The 22674-nt window shown below is 45.3% G+C and overlaps 1 protein-coding gene across 3 annotated transcripts in view; it reads right to left on the reverse strand.

Moving 5' to 3' along the window:
* Positions 1-450: 450 nt before the first annotated feature.
* LOC147611870 (DEAD/DEAH box helicase) overlaps positions 451-22674 on the reverse strand; it is a 110814-nt gene continuing 88590 nt past the window's right edge. For all 3 annotated transcript variants that reach the window (XM_086783747.1, XM_086783746.1, XM_086783748.1), the window contains exons 13-15: positions 1351-1521; positions 1071-1256; positions 451-988 (exon numbers count right to left, since the gene is read on the reverse strand). In XM_086783747.1, the coding sequence (XP_086639873.1) occupies positions 884-988; positions 1071-1256; positions 1351-1521 (462 nt within the window). In that variant the 3' untranslated portion in view covers positions 451-883. The remainder of the gene's footprint in view (positions 989-1070; positions 1257-1350; positions 1522-22674) is intronic.

Below are 22674 nucleotides of genomic sequence, written 5' to 3' on the forward strand. Positions count from 1 at the left end.
GATTCTGGTGTTATACGATGGCTCTACCTCCCAAGTTGTTAGATCTCCTTAATCCTACAACTCTGACTTGGAAACCTCTTGATTAATAACCTTTATGGTTAGGTATATTGCCTTTAGCTTTGATTGTCCCCACTTGGCAAAGAGCTTTGGTGATGACATTTTTATACATGACCCAAACCAATAGACTTTTTCTAACTTGGTATATGCCTCTTCAGTGTCTTTTATGTTCAAAGTGAGCTTACCATATGGGCTTTAATCCTTGAGGTATAGCTATTAGTTTTAGTATTGCAACAAGGAGTGCTGGTTTTGAGAGAGATCAAGTTTGACAACAAACTCAATGACCAGACTCGCGTTTATCCTTACAATACTTAACAACTCAGAATTGATACCCCTGTCTCCTTGAAGGTGATACATTGTACATAAAAATAAAATGTACTTCACAACTCAGAATTAATAAAACTGTCTCATTGAAGGTGATATATTGTACATTAAAATATAATGTACTTGATGGATTGAAAATTTTCCTCATCGGTTGATCAGCTCAGAGTTGTATAATATATTTCCCATTGCTTCAAAGAAGTCAGCAATTGAGAATTACAAATCAATAAATATCAAGACTTCTTAACTAAAAGTACTAGTTCTATGGAGCAACCCACCTCACAAGGTGAGATTTAAATTTCTTTCCTGCCTTCCACAACCAGGTGACCCAGAAATTCAGCTTTGGAAGCATGCTTCCTTCCCTATGAAACATGACACCATCGTGGCAGGAAACAATAAAGGCAATCAAATATTGCATTGAAGCTGACCTCATTTGAATGGTAAAATCATGCTTCATGAATTACCAACCAATACTGCCAAGTTTGACATGATCAGTTGCTCTTGTTTATTTTTGTTTTGCAAAATGTGAGAGACCCTTGCGTAGGTCGACTAAGCAGGCAAAAATCCGGTCAGTTAATCTGTTGGGTGGAAGCTCTACCAAGAGTAGAAGCTGCAAAAAAATCACATACAGGAATTATAACCTAAAGGCTTTTGACCTGCCTGTATCAAGCTTCAAACATGTGGGCACTCACCTCAATCACACCTTCATTGAATGTCACAGATGACTGCAGGGAATCGGATGTCATGCCATCCTTGAGTATTTTGAAAACCGTTTCACTCATTCCAGTTTCCATGACTACAGTTTTGGCTCGTACCCATATGCGATGGATTCCAATGTCTGCAGCTACCCTCCTTATATATACTGCTTTGAGTAGAACCTAAGTTTTTGCAAGAGAATATATTTATCTCTGAAACCATATCTCAGAAAATCGAGGAGCAACCACATTATAAAGCATTTTCTATACAAGATACCTCAAAAGAAGGAGTTTCTCTTCCAAAGTCACAACGCAAATTATTTGTTAAGTACATAAGCTCCCTTATGCCTCTAGAGGCTGCCGCTTCAAGCTCGGAAATTACAATTTCATACTTATGTGGATCCCGTATGTAATCACTTGGAGTGTGATGGTGCAACTCCAAGTCCAACTGCACAAGCAAATAAAACTCTCTCTCTCTCTCTCTCTCTCTCTCTCTCTCTCTCTACTGATGTATTGTGGGGCTATCTCTTTTCTTTTCCAGACAGTGTATCAGATGTCACATGGTTGTAACTTTGGTCTCATAGGTCACTTTGGCCTTTTGAAGACGTTAATATAACATTTCATTTCATTTCATTTCTCTCTCATCCACAAGACATTGACAGTTGTACATTGATTTGTCTCATAGGTCATGTTTGGCCTCTAGTAGAGGTTAATACAGCTTTCTTTTTTTCTTTCTTTCTTTCTTTCTCTCTCTCTCTCTCTCTCGTCAAAAGATGAGACATTGCCTCTTGAGACACCTTGACACCCATGCAAATTGCACACAGAAAGGAAATCTGACACACAGCAAGAGATCGAAACAAGCGGGGCCGTATACTGTGATGGCAAAGTTTTCATTGCCAAAATAAAGGGGTAATTAAAGGGCAACGGGCATGTAGCCCAGCAGGGAGAGCTTGTGACTTGGGAAGGGGAGATCCCAGGTTAAAATCCCCGCTGACCCCCATTTGTATTTTGGCCGGACCACTGGAGAGAAGATCTCATCAAAGTCGACACCATATTCCTGCTTGAAGCCCTTAGCCACTAACCTGGCTTTGTATCTTGGCTTTGCATCTGGTGCAACTTTGAGCCTGTATACCCACTTGCATGGCAAAACCTTCTTGCCTGCAGGCAAATGCACCAACTTCCATGTTCCATTTTTGTGCAGAGAATCCATCTCTGACTTCATGGCACGCTCCCATAGAGCTTTGTCTGCCCTCTGTAAAGTCTCTTTATAACATGAGGGCTCCCCACAGTCAGTAAGCATCAAGTAGTCAACCCCTGGAACAAACCTGTCAGGGGCTCTGGAGGGTCTAGTGGACCTCCGTACCCAATGACCATCATTTGCAGGCTGCTGTCCAGCCTGCATATCACCCATTGGTGGCTCCTGTTCCATGCCATAAGGCTGAAAAATCATGCCCGGTATCTCCTCTAACTGTGGTATATCCATAGGGATATCTTCTGCCATCTCTGGCTGTCCATTTGGACCATTTTCAGCACCATTTAAGGGCTGGTTTTCCTGCTGTAATGGCTGATTTACAGCCCTTTGTTGTTGTCCATGATGTCCATCATCATCAAAGATGACTCTGCCAGGCTCCTGTTGCCTTGCAGGCTCCTTATACATGCATGTTTCATCAAAAATGACATCATTGCTGCGTATAATCTTTCTATTCACGGGATCCCAAAGTCTATACCCCATTTCACCTCTGTCACCATATCCTAGGAATATGCATTTGTGAGACTTAGGATCAAGTTTGGTGCGCATTTCCCTGCGTATGTGCACGTACGCAACGCAACCAAACACTCTCAAGTGCTTGTCAAAAGTTGGCAATGGACGATGAGTTCAAAGCCACTTTTCTGTTATGCACTTTGCCAGAGAGTTGGGACACATTCAGGACAGCCACTAGCAATTCGCATGCTATGCTGTCATATGCAGATGTTGAGGGTGCTCTTCTTCAAGAAGAGATGAACAGGAAAAACAACTCTGTTGGAAAGTCCAATGCAATGAATGCACGTGGGAGATCCCAGCAAAGGGGTAAAAGCCAAGAACGGGGAAGGAGCAAGTCTCGCTCCAAAAAGGATTTGGAATGCCATTATTGTGGCAAGAAGGGACACATTAAAAAGCAATGCTACAAATGGAAAAATGATCAAAAGGAAAAGGGAAAAGGCAAAGACAAAGAGAAAGATGAAGCCAAAGATGTAAAGCCAAAGGGCAAAAGTGGAGTCAAGATTGAAGAAATCAATGTGTCACATGCAGGTGGCAGTGAGGATGAGGTCCTATTTACTTCTTCACTTGATGCCCATTCACTTCTTACAGGTGGTCATGGTATGCACTCATGGATCATTGATTCAGGTGCCTCCTTTCATGTCACAGGTTGCAGAGACTTGTTTGTCAGGTATACTGCTGGCAATGAAGGAGTGGTTTATTTGGGTGATAACCATGCATGCAAGATTCTTGGCAGAGGTGATGTGAGGCTTGTGTTTTCAGATGGCTCACAGTTTATGCTCCATGATGTCAGGCATGTGCCTGAGATCAAGAAGAACCTGCTTTCTACTGGACAGCTTGATGATGCTGATTATGTTACCACATTTGGTCGTGGAAAGTGGAAGATTAGTAAGGGCTCACTGGTTGTTGCCAGAGGCTCTAAGGTGGACACTCTTTACTTTATGCATGCAGGTGTTTGTCACCATGCTAATGTAAATGCAACCGAGCTGCCGGAAATTTCTATGTGGCATAGCCGGTTGGGACACATGAGTGTCAAGGGAATGGAGCAATTGTCTCGTTTGGGTTACTTGCCTTCTCTAAAGTTTTCAAGTTTTCAGTTTTGTGAGCATTGTATATATGGTAGGCAACTACAGTGCCCCCACAAGAAAGCTCTTGGACAGAAAGATGCTCAGTTAGACCTTGTGCATACAGATGTATGTGAGATGCCTCAGCTTTCTTTGGGAGGGGCAAAATACTTTGTGTCTTTTATTGATGATGCCACACGTAAGGTGTGGGTTTATCCTCTTCGTTTGAAGAGTGATACATTCTCAGTGTTTGAGAAGTTTGTTGCTCTTGTTGAGAATCAAACTGGCAAAACACTGAAGGCTTTGCGTTCCGACAATGGTGGAGAGTATATGTCCAAACAGTTTCAGGACTTTTGTGATGCTAAAGGCATCAAGAGGGAGCTCTCTACTCCTTATGATCCTCCACAAAACGGGACAGCAGAGAGGATGAACAGGACCATACAGGAGAAGGTCTGTTCTATGTTGTCACATGCTGCATTACCTCATGGTTTTTGGGCTGAAGCTGTTATGACAGCCGTTCACCTTATAAACAGGTCACCTAACACGAGGCTTGGTGGGAAAGTGCCAGAGGAAGTATGGACAGGGAAGCCTCCGTCATACAAGCACTTGAGAGTGTTTGGTTGCGTTGCGTACATGCACATATGCAGGGAAATGCGCACCAAACTTGATCCTAAGTCTCACAAATGATGTACCAAACCTGTACCGGCAAGTACGGCAGCTGAAATTGAACCTTTTGGTCACTCAAAACAGTGTACAGCCATGCCAAAACTTGCACAAAGCTGTGCCAAATCTGTACCAGCAGGTACAATAGCAATAAATGCTCTCCTGGCTGTCAAATGAGTGAAAATCAGACTTTTACAGTCCCGTACACTGCATACAACAGTCCCGAACGGAAATTGGGCAAAAGCCCCTTGACTGCAAGCTGATTTTTTGAGGATTCAAGGCATAAATGTCTTGCCTGCTACTTTGCCAAGCTCAACAAGCATACGAACTTGAAAAGCCCCTTGATTTAAGATCAATTTTTGATCATACATGGTACATTGACGCACATGAAGGCATCCTGAGTGTTCACGATGCTTCCCCCTGGCCACATATACATCAAATACATGAAACCCCCTTGATTTACAGGCACATTGAGTGCTTGTAAGGCATCAGCACATTATCCACAGCATCAAATGCGATCGCCTGCATGCAAATCAACCAAATCGGCACAAAAGCCCCTTGATTTGCACTGCAATTTGCTGCAATTTTGCCCAAATGTGCGATTTTTCACATCATACAGCATGTATGAGTGCTTAATTGCACAATTACATCAAAAGCCCCATGATTTCGACATCCAATTTCCTGCAAATTGATCCTGATTGTGACCAATTTCCTGCAAATTGATCCTGATTGTGACCAATGTCACCCAATTTTGCCAATTTTGCTCAAAAATTGAGCAATTCGGCGCCTGTATCTGCTCAATTAATGATTGCACCTGCTCAATTGCAAATCCAAAAAAAAATTGAGGCAAATACCTTGATTTTTGATTTTTCTCTGATTTGCAGGCGGGTTTTGTTGTTGCAGGAAAAGGGATGATGATGCTGTTGCTGTTCTGTGCAGGTGGGGGGGGGGGGGGGGGGGGGGGGGGGGGGGGGGGGCACTTCTTGCTGCAGAATTTGATGGCTGCTCCTACCACCACTTCGCACTACGGGTGACGGAGGGCTGGGGCAGTTGTGAAGAGCAGACGGGCTGCCTTGTGTATTCGCCTGCTTACGCTGCCTGCTTATGGTAAGCAGCCTATGTTCGCTCCACGCTAAGGCTGAATATAGACGCTTAGCGTTTAACACGCCTGCAGTCTACGGGTCGCTCCCTTCGCTAATGGCCAGGCGCTGCTCACGATGTCACGGTTGCTGCGTTTGCCTTCGCCTATCCGCCTGCGTGTGATTCAACGCCCGCCACCTACTTCGCTTAGTAGCCTTCGACGCCTCCGACTATTAGCGCTACGGTTCTATCCGCCTCGTGGACCAGCCGACGACTAACGCCCAGCAGCCTTCGCTCAACGCCTGGCGCTGCTTTCGCTTCAGTTTCGCCTAGCGCCAGCCGACGCCCAGCGCTACACGCTTGTAGTCGACTGTGTATCCACTCGCTGCTCACGCTGAAGGGCCAGCGCTGCTTCGCCGTGTAGAGCTACCACACTCGCCTATCAATGGCCAGCGTTTTTGCACGCCTTGTCTGCCTGCGATTGCTGCGAGCAAGCTTCACTGTTCTATGCTGGCCGAAAGGGGTGTGAAACGAAAGCTATTTGTAAGCACCTGTTCCACAGCCTGAAATGCAGCCTGAGATGCTATCAAGAGGGAGGGGAGAGAATGAAGAGGCTCTGATACCAGTTGTGTGGGAGAGATGGAATTAGGGTTAGGTCATGTGGGAGACATACACAGAGAAGCAAGGGAGAGAGAGAGAGAGAGAGTTGTGGGGATAAGTCAACTCATGAGGCATGAGTGTGTGACTCCCCTATCACACATGTATTCCTAAAACTTGAAGTCCAACAACCAGTAGGAAGAGCTAGAACTAGCACAATGGAGCTACTGTGTCTTCATTTCTCCTCTTTGTATATTCTGCTCGAAGACCTTGTATAGCCGCTTCCAAAATTGTGTCATCTACTTAGAATTTACCCCAAGATCAATTTAGCACTCTAATCTAATCAATTCTCATTTTTTTAAGAGTAAACACACATAGTGCACTTAGTACATTAAAAGTACTAAGTGTACTATGTACTATAACTTATGGGCTTGTACACACTATAAGGGTGGGCATAACGCCTTTACCCCAAGAGCAGGATTCGGAGATATGGTTCGGTGATGCCTGGTAGATGGGACACTTTTTGGTCTGTAGGTTTTGGCCCCTTGGGTGGGCAGGGAGGAGTATGTATGGTCATTGCGGATGCATGGCGGCAGGCCATTGTGGATCGCGGGGTCACTGTGCTTGGTAGAGCGCAGTATGTTATTCTGAGGATGCACGATGAGCACATTGGTGTGCTCAATGTCTATGCGCCCAATCATGCTAGTGCCAGAGCAGAGTTTTGAGAGACACAACGACATTGCCTATGGGACTGTCCACAGGCGTAGCAGATTTGGCTGAGGATTCTGCGCATTTTGGCCCCCCTCTCTCCAGAGGGAATGTATACGTGGGGAGCCGCTGCTTGGTCGACTTCGTCAGGGCTAGCTCTGGGATACGAGACGGAGCAGGCCAACCAGGCCATCAGATTCATTGGGGGCCAGACTCACCTTGTTCCTTCACCGGATTTCTCGACAGCCGGTGTCAGGCGTTTTTCTGTAAAGATGTTTTGAGTCCGTGTACATATGGGATGCATGGTGTGCAATAAAACTTTGCCCTGAATGCCCTGGCAAATGTACAGACTGAATGGCTTTGGAGTGAGTAAGTGCATGGATTTTTCTTTGGAGCAGCTGCTGGAGACTTGAAGTTTTTATTGTATGAGCTTTTTGTTGGTTAAGAAGGTGTCTTGGATGTGTGTAAATAAGAGGTGGATGAGCATGAGGATGTCAATGATTGGGGCTTTGATGAGCTCATGGTGGAAATAGATGTACATATGCTGGTTATGTGCAGAGAGTCCAATTTAGACTGTAAATATTGAAATTTACAAGGGACGCCAGCAAAAAATAAATTGCTTTTGTGCTTGAGTTTGGAGGGTCTTTCAGGTTTGGAATGGCCGTGTCTTGGTAATAATGATGTTGATGATTTAAAGCCAGGGGCAGCCCTTGTATTGGAAAGTATGGGCGCGGCGTGATGATCCGAAAGTGAAGGAAGGAGAGGCTCTTATTGTATTGTGTGGCCATCATTTTGAAGCTCAAAAAAATAAATAAAAATGTAATACACATGGCCAACAATCAAATGACCACGTGGAAGGCCTTATTGGCTGCCAAGTCAACGTCTAGAAGCTGGCGAAGGCGTGAAGCGAGGAGAGATGGCCGCCTTGTAGGTGAGGGCTGCCTGGAAAAAGAGGACCGCTTGCTGCAGAGACCGGGAGCCAGAGAAGGTGGTCGCCTAGAGAAAAACCGCCGGGTGCAATGAAGAGGTCGCCGAGTAGGAGTGGAATCGCCTTCTCGGGTGTCTGCAGAGAGAGGGTCGCCTTAACAGTGGTTTGGTAGAGGCTGGGCTCGCGGGTGAGGCTGACGAGCAGGTGATAGGTGCCATGCGTCAAGGTGCAAGGCAGGCGTGGAGGCGCAAAGGATAGCGTCGTGTGGTGACTGGAGCCCTGGGTTAAACAGGCTGGCGGGTGATGCGTAGCTGCTGACAGAGACAGGTCGAGGGAAGGTGCTGCAGTGGGTAACGCAGAAGGCGCCAAAGGGTGAGCAAGAGAGTTGAAGGTTGCCGCCTGGCGGGTATTGTTGCTGAAGCTGGTGCTGGTCAAGGCTGACGGAGGAGAGTCGGCTTTTGCTGATTGACGAAGGCAAAGGGAGAGTGCCCCTTGTAAGGTGGTGTGGTTGCGGTGGCTTAGGCGACAAGGTGAAGTTGGCGAGGAGCTGTCACTAGGAGACGTCAACGAGGAGAGCGCTGAAGAGTTGCACACCAAGCTGTGGAGAACGCTGTGGTGGACATCTTGGGGACAGAGGAACAGTAGAGAGAGGCTCGTGGAGAGCACGAGGGGAGCCAGGAGCGAAAGTGTTGACGCCGGCTGTGGAGAAGAAAGTTTTTCTTTGGAGACTTGTGCAAATAAAGGTCTTGGCCTGCCATCTGATTAAGGATATGTGTGTTGGGATTTGTCTCTGAGGAGGGCCCTGTAACTAGTGTTATGCAAGAAGTTTAAGTAACTTTTCTTTCCACTGTACAAGCTCTGGGTGTGTGCATATGGTGTTAAGAGAGCGGGGAAATGGTTCTTAGTGTGAGTGTTGTGAGCAATGGGTATGTGGGTAACGAAATAAAGAATAGCCTGTCGTGGTGAGTTGAGTGAGTTGAGAAAGAAAGGGAATCTAAAAGTTTTGAATTGAAGGTGCTGGTGTATACTCTGGCTTGAATCCGTGTGGTGTCTTGAGAGATTTCTGTTTCCAGCATTGTGCTGGTGGTGCCCCTTGTGTTTATTGTATCTTCCAAGGCTGCTGGGTAGGTAGCTATAGAGGCATTTCTTCTTTTCCCAGCCTCCCGACAGTTTTCTGGTGCCCCCACTGAGGATAGCTCTGCTATTTTCTTCAGTTTACAAGGGTGTAAGCCCTAGGAGTTGAGAGTTTCAAGGAAGGTTTTTCTTGGGATTTGAGGTGAAGTTTGGGGGTTAAAATGATGTCTTATCCAGAGTTTTATGGTGGTCCTAATGAGGATGTGGCAGATTTCCTGGAAAGAATGGAGGTTGCGTGCATAAGCAACCACATCAATGAGTCGGTACAGGTGTTGCGGCTACTGAGCATCTGTTTGAAAGGGGATGCAAGGACCTGGTACAGAGCTTATGAGGAGTCATTGAGGGTTGCTGTTCCACGTATTGATATGACTGAGAATGGATTAAAGACAGCACTTAGCAACAGGTTCAAGAAGGTAGAAGACCCCGACAAGGTTTGGCATGAGGTGCAAGCTCTGACACAAGGTGAGTTGGAATCAATTGATGATTATGTCAAGAAATTTTCTTTGCTGTGGGAGACTTTATGCAGGGCTTTAGAGGAAGATCAGGTACCTCCTGACATGATGAAGAAAAACAAGTTTGTAGCCGGGCTTAAGAGGAGTATTCGCTGGAAAGTGGAATTGAAGAAGCCCAGGTCTTATGAGGATGCGGTGGAAATTGCCAAATCAAAGGATTGGAAGTTGCAACGGATGAATCAGCTGGGGATGATTCCAGTTGTAGCACAGCCGGAGATTCGTAGAGTGGAGGCTACACCTACGAATGCAGTGATTGAGAGGATGAAGCCCACTGAAGCCCAAGGTATGCAAATGGTGCCACAAGCTAGCCAGGGAGTACCTATGGTTCCGGTAGGTTCTGATGAGGGATTGCGACAGGATATGAAATAGATGGTTGATCTTATGAAGAATTTGAGCTTAAATTTAATGGGAAGTACAGGTGGTGGACGTGGTAGAGGCAGAGGCAATAATCATGAAGGGGGAGATGGACAAGCAGGGTATGGATGTGGTCGCGGTAGGGGCCGTCGTTTCATCCCTACATGCTGGAACTGTGGTGAGCTTGGTCATCTGAGTACAGATTGTGATAAGCCTCAGCGAATGGGTGGTGATATGTACCCATTACCTTCACAGTTACCTGATAGGTCAAATGACTATGGTATTGATATCAGGGATCAAGCAGGCCCTAGTGGAATCACAGCTGAAGAGAAGGGGAAGGCAAAGGTCGTGAATGTTGTTACTCTGGAGAATATTCAGGTGAGAGAAGAAGGGGATGTGATGCCCGTTGGCAAGCGCACAACGGATGAAAGAGAAGGAAAAGGGGTGGCTGGACCCAGCCGTAAGAAGGGGAAGCAGCAGGAAGGGGAAGATGTGAAAGCTAAAAGGAAACGGAAGCCTCGTAGAAGGTTCCAGGTGTCAGACTTCCCACTGGGGGATGGGCAAACCAGCTATGATTTGAAATCTGATTTGGTGAACAGGAAGGCCAACATCACCTTTGGGCAGTTGGTGGAAATGGTGCCAAAATTGAGAAGGCAATGGAAGGGACTTGTGAATCCAATGGAAAAGGAGTCAAAGAAGAGGTCAGTCAAAGTACTATCTTTAGAAGAGCTTCCAGATATTTGCTCTATTGTGGAGGTGTGGAGTAAAGGTAGGAACCTTGGTCAGGCCTAAATAGATGGAGGAGCTCAAATCTGTGTGATTACCCAATCATGTGTGGAGCAATCAGGCTTGAGGGTGTCTGGGGTTTCTGGTTTTCGAATCAAGATGGCTAATCATCAAAAGGTAAAATGTCTTGGTATGGTAAAGGAGTTGGAAATTGAAGCTTTTAATGTCAAAGCTACTGTAGATTTTCATGTGATGCCTGCGGGTCTTGGTGCTTTTCCAATTATTCTTGGACGACCCTGGTTGCGAGTGGTGGGTGCAGTACAAGACTGGAGGTATGGGACCATTTCTTTGCATAATAAGTGGGGTAATAAAAAATCTTTTGAGATGCATAGTAGGAAATCTTTGAATGATGTGTGGGAGAGGCCACAGGATTCGAGTGAAGAGGAAACTACCACCAGTACTTCTGAATCGGAGATGGATTCATCGACTACTGCTTCTAGTGAAGAAGAGGCAGATGTGGCTTTCCTAATATCAGAGCAACAAGGTAATGAAGATAAAGAAGTGCATGAAGTGGGTGCTGAGGGAGAAGATACCTTGGGGTCGTATGAAGTGATCAAGGAATTACTGCAGCCAAAGATAGAAGTGAAGAAGAAGCAGGAGCTGATTGAAGGAATGTTGAGTCCGGATCTCTTGAGTGGAGAAAAAGTTAGGTATGCTAATATGCTGTCTCATTTTCCAGAATTGTTTATCACCTCTTATAAGGAGATTCGAGGATTTAAAGGGCTCGACTTGAGGATTGAATTGAAAGAAGGTGTAAAAACAGTTAGGCAGAAGCTTCGCAGGATGGGACGAGAACAAATGCAGGCCCTGAGAGAGGAAGTTGATAAGCTGTTGAGTGCAGGTTTCATTACACAAGTGGACACAGCTGAGTGGGTAAGTCCTACAGTGGTAAGTCCAAAGAAGGCTGGCAGGTGGCGTATATGTGTGGATTTCAAGCCTTTGAATGCTGCTACAAAGAAGGATTCTTACCCCCTACCTTTTCTGGATGAGATCTTAGATACTGTAGCTAGATATGAAAGGTATAGTGTTTGTGATGGGTTTTCAGGTTATTTCCAGTTAAAGATTACAGAAGAAGATCAGCGCAAGACGACTTTCATTACACCGTGGGGGTGTTTCTGCTACAAAGTTCTTCCTTTTGGATTGATGAATGGACCAGCCTACTATCAGAGAAGGGCAAATTGGGTATTATCTCCTTTTTTGAACAAGTTTGTGAAGGATTTATTGATGATTTTTGTATATACAGCTCCACGCAAGAGCATTGTGATAGGCTGGCTACAGTTTTTCAGCGTTATGATGAGTGTGGTGGTCAATTAAATCCAAAAAAGTGTTTTTTGGCTCAACCGAGGATGAAGCTCTTGGGCCATGTTTCAGAGAATGGTATTGATCCGGATCCTGATAAAGTCAAGTCTCTTCTTCTTCTTCCTACACCAAAGAATACAAGGCAACTGACTACTTTTGTGCAAAAGGTGAAGTATATGGCTCGATTCATCTCTCTATCTTCACAGTTGTTATATCCTTTGCAGCAAGCAGCAAAGCATGATCCTTTGCATTGGACGGAGGAGTGTGAGGTAGTTTCCCAAAAAGTAAAAGAGGTGTTGGGAGCTATTCCTACAATACAGGCGCCTAACTGGGAACATGTATTTTATGTCAACCCTTCAGTGGGTGAAGATGCAATTGGAGCTATGTTGTTACAAAAGGGGAAAGAATCACATTATATGCAACCAGTCTGTTGTGCTAGCAGAGTAAAACTTGCTAAAGAAAGGTTGTTATCAGAGGTGGAACTTGTTATGGTTAGTGTGATGTATGCATGTAGGCGGTTCCGCCATTACTTGTTGCCTCGCCCCTTTGTGTTTTTGACGAGCTACACTTTTTTGCCTCAGTTGATAAATGGCACAAATTTATCTATGGCTATGATGAAGTGGGTGATTGAGTTGCAGGAATTTACTTTCTCATTCTTGGTGGAGGAGAGTACCAGGACTACCTTAGCTGATCTACTAACATATAAGGAGAGTCCTCTTCTTATAAAGGAGGAGGCCATCAAGAAGCCAGTTGAGGATGCGGCTGAATTGGTGAATGCACACTTATTATATTTTGATGGTTCTTACAGGAAAAGCCATGATGCAGCCTCAGGAGGTTTGGTGTTTTATGATCCACAGGGTTGCCTTGTTTTTAAAAAGGGTGTTAAAGTGGATGCACATAGCAACAATGAAGCGGAGTATCTGAATTTGGAAGTTGGATTGCAAATATGTTTGAAGCATGGTGTACACAGGATTCGCATTCAAGGAGATGCACTGCTTGTGGTAAAACAGGTATTGGGAGTTTGGAAGTCAAAGAATATGTTACTCAAAGAAATGTGTTTCAAGATTAAAGGTTTGTTGAAGGAATTTGAAGCTTGGAGTCTTAAGCATGTGGATCGAGACCATAATGAGGAGGCTCATGAAGCAGCCCAGGGAATGATTGGTGAAGTTTTTGTTCTTAAAGCTCATGCATCATTTTATTGTGGCAGGGAGAATTTACAGGATGTTGAGGAGTTTTTGTTAACAGGGATGATTCCTAGTGGTATTGAAAGATCAAAAAAATATGGTTTCATCAGGAAAGCTGCAAGGTATGTGATGGTTGGTGATGCTTTGTATTTGAAAGGAATTGATTTGATAATGCGACGGGTACCTTGGAAGGAAGAAATCTACAAAATTCTTAAGGAAAACCATGAAGGAGCATGCGGTGGACATTTTGCCTCAAAGATTACCTTGCATAAGGTATTGCACGAAGGTTATGTATGGCCAAGTGTACATAAGGATGTTAATCATTGGTGCAGGTCATGCAAACAATGCCAAGCTCATAGTAGACGGATATTAAGGCCTGAAATGAGGAAGACAATTCTTGCTTATGATGTTTTTGAAAAATGGGGAATTGATGCTATGGGACCATTGCCTATTACTAGCCGAGGGAAGTGCTATATCTTGACTGCAGTTGATTACCTTTCTAGATGGGCGGAAGCAAAGGCAGTGAAACAAATTACTGCTAAGGAGATGGCAAAGTTTGTATATCAGGATATCTGTTGTAAATTTGGTGTGCCATTAGAATTGCTTTCTGATCAGGGTCCAGGTTTTAGAGCAAAGCTTATGGACTATTTGTGTACAAAGATGAAGATCAGTCGCAGTTTTACCACACCTTACTATCCACAGTGTAATGGCCTAAATGAGCGTTTCAATGGTGAGTTGATCAAGATTTTATCTAAGGTGACAGAGCGACAAGGCAAGAATTGGGATCTGGAGTTGCCTGCTGCCTTGTGGGCATACAGGACAGCAATTAAGACTGGTACGGGTTTCACTCCATTTTATCTTGTTTATGGGAAGGAAGCCTTATTGCCTATTGAGGTGGAGATACCAGCTGCTAAAATGTTGGAAAAGCTTTTGGAAGAACCTAAAGATGCCCTTAAAGAGCGGCTGTTATATTTACAAGAAGCACAGCTGAACAGGGATAATGCTTTGAAGCATTATGAAGATATGCAGGCAAGAACGTTGGAGAAGTTCAACAAGAAGATTAAAAGCAAAGGAATTATGAAGGATGATTTGGTATTACGTTATAATAGCAGGCTGGATAATTCCTTTCATAAGAAGTTCCAAATTAAGTGGGAAGGACCTTTTTTGGTGATGCAAGGATTTACAAATGGTACCTATCAATTGGCAGATTTAGATGGGACTTTACATGCTTCCAGGGTAAATGGCTACAGACTGAAGAAGTATTATACACGTTTAATGGTGATTGTGCAGGATGCAGTGTCTGAAGATGTGATTTCAGATGAAGGGTAGTTTTTGGATATGGATTTAAGTCTTGAAATGCTTTTTACTACTGATCATGAATGATTCAGCAGGCTGGGGGTTGGGCAAAGTATGTCAGGCGTTTTTCTGTAAAGATGTTTTGAGTCCGTGTACATATGGGATGCATGGTGTGCAATAAAACTTTGCCCTGAATGCCCTGGCAAATGTACAGACTGAATGGCTTTGGAGTGAGTTAGTCCATGCATTTTTCTTTGGAGCAGCTGCTGGAGACTTGAAGTTTTTATTGTATGATCTTTTTGTTGGTCAAGAAGGTGTCTTGGATGTGTGTAAATAAGAGGTGGATGAGCATGAGGATGTCAATGATTGGGGCTTTGATGAGCTCATGGTGGAAATAGATGTACATATGTTGGTTATGTGGAGAGAGTCCAATTTAGACTGTAAATATTGAAATTTACAAGGGACGCCAGCAAAAAATAAATTGCTTTTGTGCTTGAGTTTGGAGGGTCTTTCAGGTTTGGAATGGCCGTGTCTTGGTAATAATGATGTTGATGATTTAAAGCCAGGGGCAGCCCTTGTATTGGAAAGTATGGGCGCGGCGTGATGATCCGAAAGTGAAGGAAGGAGAGGCTCTTATTGTATTGTGTGGCCATCATTTTGAAGCTCAAAAAAATAAATAAAAATGTAATACACATGGCCAACAATCAAATGACCACGTGGAAGGCCTTATTGGCTGCCAAGTCAACGTCTAGAAGCTGGCGAAGGCGTGAAGCGAGGAGAGATGGCCGCCTTGTAGGTGAGGGCTGCCTGGAAAAAGAGGACCGCTTGCTGCAGAGACCGGGAGCCAGAGAAGGTGGTCGCCTAGAGAAAAACCACCGGGTGCAATGAAGAGGTCGCCGAGTAGAAGGAGTGGAATCGCCTTCTGGGGTGTTGTTACTGCAGAGAGAGGGTTGCCTTGACAGTGGTTTGGTAGAGGCTGGGCTCGCGGGTGAGGCTGACGAGCAGGTGATAGGCGCCGTGCGTCAAGGTGCAAGGCAGGCGTGGAGGCGCAAAGGATAGCGTCGTGTGGTGACTGGAGCCCTGGGTTTAGCAGGCTGGCGGGTGATGCGCAGCTGCTGACAGAGACAGGTCGAGGGAAGGTGCTGCAGTGGGTAACGCAGAAGGCGCCAAAGGGTGAGCAAGAGAGTTGAAGGTTGCCGCCTGGCGGGTATTGTTGCTGAAGCTGGTACTGGTCGAGGCTGACGGAGGAGAGTCGGCTTTTGCTGATTGACGAAGGCAAAGGGAGAGTGCCCCTTGTAAGGTGGTGTGGTTGCGGTGGCTTAGGCGACAAGGTGAAGCTGGCGAGGAGCTGTCACTAGGAGACGTCAACGAGGAGAGCGCTGAAGAGTTGCACACCAAGCTGTGGAGAACGCTGTGGTGGACATCTTCGGGACAGAGGAACAGTAGAGAGAGGCTCGTGGAGAGCATGAGGGGAGCCAGGAGCGAAAGTGTTGACGCCGGCTGTGGAGAAAGTTTTTCTTTGGAAACTTGTGCAAATAAAGATCTTGGCCTGCCATCTGATTAAGGATATGTGTGTTGGGATTTGTCTCTGAGGAGGGCCTTGTAACCAGTGTTATGCAAGAAGTTTAAGTAACTTTTCTTTCCACTGTACAAGCTCTGGGTGTGTGCATATGGTGTTAAGAGAGCGGGGAAATGGTTCTTAGTGTGAGTGTTGTGAGCAATGGGTATGTGGGTAACGAAATAAAGAATAGCCTGTCATGGTGAGTTGAGTGAGTTGAGAAAGAAAGGGAATCTAAAAGTTTTGAATTGAAGGTGCTGGTGTATGTTCTGGCTTGAATCCGTGTGGTGTCTTGAGAGATTTCTGTTTCCAGCATTGTGCTGGTGGTGCCCCTTGTGTTTATTGTATCTTCCAAGGCTGCTGGGTAGGTAGCTATAGAGGCATTTCTTCTTTTCCCAGCCTCCCGACACTGGCTGGACACAGGAGGGATTTACGATGGGAGCTCCTCAGCAGCCTCACCATATGGTTCACCTGGAGAGCCCGTTGTTTCAGAGCCTTTGAGGGGAGACTGGAGCCACCAGCAGAGACTGTTCGGGCTATCTGGCAGGAGTTGATTCACACCCTGCGAGGCCAGTATGACCGCATCCGGGGCGACTCGGATCGAGTGATCTTGCGACGCCAGGCCTTCCACACCACTTGGCGCAGCGGCCCTTTCTATACTCTTCATGCGGGTACCCCCCGCTAGCACTACAGGCCACCTGTTTGGATTTCCCCCCCTCGTATTGTATGATATAGCCTCTGAGTTATTTGTACTTCTTTGCACCTAGGGAGAGTCTCCCTAGCTGCCTTGATTGGATCTCTGCTCTGTCTTCTTATGAGCAGGAGAGGGTTTGTAGCCCATTGGGCTTTTTTCTTTTTATAACTAATGAAAGGATCTTTTTATGGAGAAAAAAAAAGACTTAGACAATATGAAGACAGTTTCCGGATTCAACAGAGTTCGGGACTCAATATAAGTTGGCCCTCAGCTCCAACCCAGGCCATTACAGTATTACAAAGTTCGGGACTCAAGAACCGCCTTTGTGTACTCAAAGACAAGCGTCAAGTCCTTTTCCATGATGCCCATGATTCTCTGGTTAGGGGTCATAGGGGTATCAACAGTACCTTGGAGAAGTTAGAGAGGTCATTCTATTGGCCTAAGATGCACTAGGATATCTACAATGTCCAATCATGCCAAATATGACAAAAAGTGAAAGCATCTCATACCAAACAGTCAGGGTTGCTACAGCCTTTGCCTATTCCTGAGGGACCCTTTCATGACATCAGTATGGACTTCGTAGGCCCTCTTCCCGCCTCAACTGGATCTAGAAACACAATATATGACCTTTGTTGATAGATTCAGTAAGTTTTGCATGCTCATTTCATGCAAGCAGATAGCAACAGTCAAGGACATAGCTTGCTTGTTCATTCGGTTTTGGTACCCCATTGGTGGTTTGCCATGGACTTCACATCAGATACAGATCCAAAAATTACGTCCCCCTTTTGGAGAGCATTGTTTGATAATTTTGGGACTAAGTTGCAGCTGTCCAGCGCATTCCATCCTCAAACAGATGGCCAAACAAAAATTTACAATCAATTGGTCTTTGACGTTCTCAAATCATACTGCCATGATCAGCAGTCAAAATGGGAACAATATCTTCCTTTGGTGTAGGCAATCCTAAATGATACTCACTCATCGAGTATTGGCTGGACGCCATATGAGGCAGCATTTGGACGCCGTTTCTCATCTCTTTTGACGAGACGGGTGTCACCATCTCTTGAGGCCAATAAGACCAGCGAGACATTCTTAGAAATCATGGAGTCAGTTACGGAGCGCCTTGCTAAGGCTCACGAAGCATATACCCGGCAAGCAAACAAATCCAAGCGAGATGTCAACTTTAAGGAAGGGGATTGGGTATATCTCCGCATCATGACAACCGCTAAAGCAAGTGGGCAAGCGTTGTCCTAAATTCCTAAGTTTTGGCCCATTTCCAGTCATTCAGAAGTTAAGTGATGTCTCTTTAAAGTTAAAGTTGCCGGAAAGTTGGACTATGCACAATGTCTTTCATGTTTCTTGGTTGAAGACATATGTAGGTCCAACATAGCAAGATATCTCAGAATAGCAACAACCAGATATGATTGACAAAGCTGAAGTTATAGCACCATATTCTCACCACATAAAGGTATAAAGAAGGCCCTTTTGCGCGTTATCACGATCAACCTCGGTGCATGTAACATTCCAGGTGGGTATCAAATTGCAACTTCAGAAGGATCTACTCGAGGAAAAGAAACGCAGGCCAAATTTGGAAGCCCCGCCTAATGCCCATGGGACCAACTAGACCTCCTTCATGTCCCTGTTGATTTTAATGGCATAATGTAGTCTGTACCAGGCAACTTCATTGATACTTTTAAGGGCTTCAACACTACCTTCTACAAGGAGACTCATATGAGGCAAAAAGAGGTTTTCTCCTTTATCAATTAACACTTGAGTCTGCATACAGAAATAACATATGTTCGTATGGAGGGGTCAAGGAACCAGAAGTGCCCATGCTATGTGGGCCACCTTCTGGGAAGATGTTATTAGTAAAAGAAGCGATGCATTTTCCAAATACATGTGGGTTCAATTGCATAGGCAGCCACGAGATGTCTTCATAGCACTGTAGCAGTGTGCTCCATCCCACCCCCCCAAACCACAAAGACGAATCCACCTACTCAAACACAACCCCCGGTGGGCTTAGCCTCAAAACGGGTGGTATGATGAAGTCATGCGGCTTCATTTCCTGCAGGAAAAGGAGACTACACAGATCTCTGTACGTGAAATGCAAAGAGATTTCTGTGCATACACCTCATATGCATGCATAGTGGACCGTAAAAACGGACCAAAACGTTTTGGAAACGTTTCGTTTATTGAAACGTGTTTTTAATCACATTTTTTCCCCCAAAAAATCTGTCTTATCGCTGTGCCGACTTTCCGTTTTGTGGCACACGTTTCAAGGAGCTCCTTTTGTTTTTGTGTGCATCTGTCCTGACTCCCACTGTTGTGAACGGTGTACCCTGTACTTGGCGACTGTGAAGCTGTCGGGCCACGACTCATAGGTGAAAGTGCCCACTGCCAAGGTAAGCCTAGGTATTTTTATCTTCTTTTTGCATATGCTTCTATACTATATAGGCTGCTCTAGCCTGTTGCCTTCCGCCCTTTTTTTTGTTGGCATATGTTTTCTCATGAGTCATGTTTTTCAAGTATTCTGCTTGTTGAAATAGGCTAAGGCATAAACACTTATTTCTTGTACTGTTGTACATTCTATATATATATATATATATATATATCATTTTTGTTTGAAGCTTTTTTTGTCATTTCAAAAAATATGAAACTTCTGAAACGTTGAAACCCATTTCAAATCAGGTGTTTTTGAAACTCCTAGTAACTATGGATGCATGGCTCTTTTTTGAGAAACGGAAGACACCAACACACATCCCCTATAGTGACTACCAAATTAAGTGTATAGTAGGACCCATAGCTAGGGCTAGTTTAATTTTATCACCTTGTTTCATGACTATTTTTTGTGAGGTGGCATGGAGGAGTGAGGTGGGGCTTGAGCCCCGACTCAGGCACATGCAGCCATCTCCCTCAGCCTAGGTTTTTAAATGGCTATTTTATATTGTGTGTGTATATATATTTCTAATGCTAGTTTTTGGATGACATTGTATTGCGACTTGTATATATTTTGCAAGTACTCTATGAGCCTCCTCATATGGGGGACCTACACACACCACCTATATGACATTATCCCACATCCCCTGCCCTGCCTCCGCCAGCCTTTTAACCACTGCCAATGTCACCAAAGCACCATTGAAGCTACACAATGGTAGGGCCAAGGAGCACAAGGACTTCCGCAAGGAGCACTTCGCACATGGATCCACCACCTTGGCCCCTATCCTTGCACAAATCTTTTGGTGAAGGCCTTCCCACCACGAGGACCACAAACATCATTGTCCTTATTCATAAGGTAGGAGACCCTACAGATCCCAATAACTAATGGATTATCATGATTGGCCATACCTTGACCAAGATGTATTGGACGCATGGATCGGCATTCTAGTAAACAGGCAGAGGTAGAGGGCACCAGGACAGGCAGGCTTTAGGAGGTGCTATTTGACATTGGATCATATCCTTACCCTCAGGGCCATCACTGTGGAGGCTAGGGCACACCAGCGGCGGGTTTATTGTTGCTTTGTGGATTTCCACAAGGCTTTTGACTCGGTCCCTAGGTTACAACTTCTGGGGCGCTTACAGGAGTTCCACTTTCCACCTGAGATGATCTTGGGAGTGATAGCATCAGGGTTCGTGCACCTGGGGCCCTTCCAAAGATCAGTAGCACTATTAGGGTCAAACGGGGCTGCCCACTCTCTCGAGATGCATTGATCGATTGGGTGGCACGGGCTCATGGCTAGCACAGATGATGATACCCATTCTCTTCCATGCAGATGACATAGCTCTCATTTCTGACTCAGCCAAGGGATTGTAGTGACATCTGAATGCATTGCAGGCTTTTTGTGATGAGAGGGACCTCGCAATAAATCCTGCGAGACAAAGATTATGCTTTTTAACACCTCCTATCCTGTTGCAGCCAGAGACATTCTTTTACATACAGAAGAGATGAGGTGGTTGAGTTGGTCAAATCATATGTAGATCTGGGTATCACTTTCACTGGACCACTTTTTACCATGTGCCCGGCTGCCCAGGCACGATTGACACGGGGATATGCCACACTTGCTCGTTTGGAGAGAATGTTTTCAGGCCCGCTTCCAGGGACCTTGTACCAAATGCTAATTATTTGATACTTTGGTCCAGCTGGTTATGATGTATGGGGGGGTCTTTCTGGGCACAGACCTGCGAGAGGAGGTCTGGCAGAGAGCTGAGAGGCTACAGGTTGTGATGCTCTGATGCATGATCAGGAGTAAGCCATCATAGTATTGGCCAAGTTCAGATCAGCTCCTCTTGCCAATAGATGCCATACATCACATCTACACACTACATAGAGATCCCCTCCCACGATTGGCCTTGGAGTCCTCTAAATAGCTGGCATAGGAGGGTCGTAGCAGTTGTTGATATGCACGCTCATGAGTTGGTTTGAGCCACCTGGCTTTGGGATGGACTGCCTCCCCCCTTTGAGTACAGCTTGGACTCCCCCTTTCACGGCATGAGATCAACCGCATCATCCGTCTAGATCTGACTAGACTTCAGACAGACGACACATGGATATCCCCGGTCGAGTTTTCCCCGAAGCTTCAGTCCTACAGGGGATGGTTTCATTGAGAGAGAGACACCATCCCTAGTGACCCATTGTACGCACTGGCACGTTGTATCATCCAGCTACTAGTACTCACCCCTCATTGACAGATGTTTTCAGCATAGATAGCTAGTCTCGTTTTCCAGTTTTTCCAGATGCATTTCTCATGGAGATATTGTACTACTTTGTTGGTCTTATTAACCCTTTGGATCTTTTTAAGATTTTATGCGTCCGGACACATGAGGTTCTTCTGCTGCCTATCCTTTGCAGCTATTCCATTATTTTTTCATGTTCTCTTGACATCCAGTTTACTTATGGATCACATGTAACATTTTTTTAGTCTCATAGACCCTTCAGTTCTTTTGTAGATGTTAATAACCTCTCTCTCTCTCTCTCTCTCTCTCTCTCTCTCTCTCGAACAGCAAGTCACCATCCTGCGCAGGTCTGTAGAGGCAAGCCATAGAGAGAGGTTCTCATGGGTGTTACCTGTCACCATTTGGCCACCCGAATGGTTCACTCTTGCTTCCACACTATGTACATATTGGATGGTGTCCATGGCTTATGGAATGTGCCTATGCATGTGATTGACACGTGTCATGCTCTATAGTTGGATATGATATTCCGCTGGGACTTGACGTTATCATGCCCGGAATATCTGGAGAACTTGGCTTTCCGCTGGGACTTGTGCCTTTGTGTACATGCCCGGAAACGCCTGGAGGATTGGCTTTCCACTGGGTCTGGTATTGCATATACTTGCCTGGAAACGCCTGGTCTTACATGGTTTCATGAACGGAAATTACTCATGCCAATGCTGCATTGCATAGCATCTTTCTGTGCTTGCCTGCAAATGAAATTGCATGCTGTTTTCATGCCTGCATGACCTATGTGTAGTTCCGGGTAAGGGGACGCCCGCCCATGAACCGTGCGTATGAAACTGTCTGCTGACATGGTTGTGTGGCATGTGAACAGGTGGTAAGTATTACCCAATCTAGGCTCAAATAGCCTTTAGGACGTAGCCAATATTTATAAGTGAGTGCGTTCCCACTTCATTAAAGTTTGGGCGCCCTAAAGTCACTTATAAATTATGACCGCTTCCAAGTTCACACTCACTGAAGTCCCGAGGCGGACAAGACTCAATGTCCAGGACCTGATCCTCCCTTTTTACTCATAAATGGGCATCTCCCCATGTCCCCTCACCTGATTGGACCCCAATTCACTTACTTATTAAGAGAAAATTCGTGTTTTCTCTTCGTGAGGATTTTTGGAGGCTGAAAACTCTGTATTTCCACCATTTCTCTCCATTTCCAAGCTCTCCATAGCCATACCCAACTTGCTAGGGTGTTTTCCAAGCTTCCAAGAGTGTTTCCAAGTGCTAATCACTCTCCTACTCACTCCCAATGACTGAAATTCAG

The sequence above is a fragment of the Cibotium barometz genome, chromosome 46 (assembly GCF_041138505.1).
Source record: "Cibotium barometz isolate CiBa-2024 chromosome 46, ASM4113850v1, whole genome shotgun sequence".
NCBI lineage: Eukaryota > Viridiplantae > Streptophyta > Polypodiopsida > Cyatheales > Cibotiaceae > Cibotium > Cibotium barometz.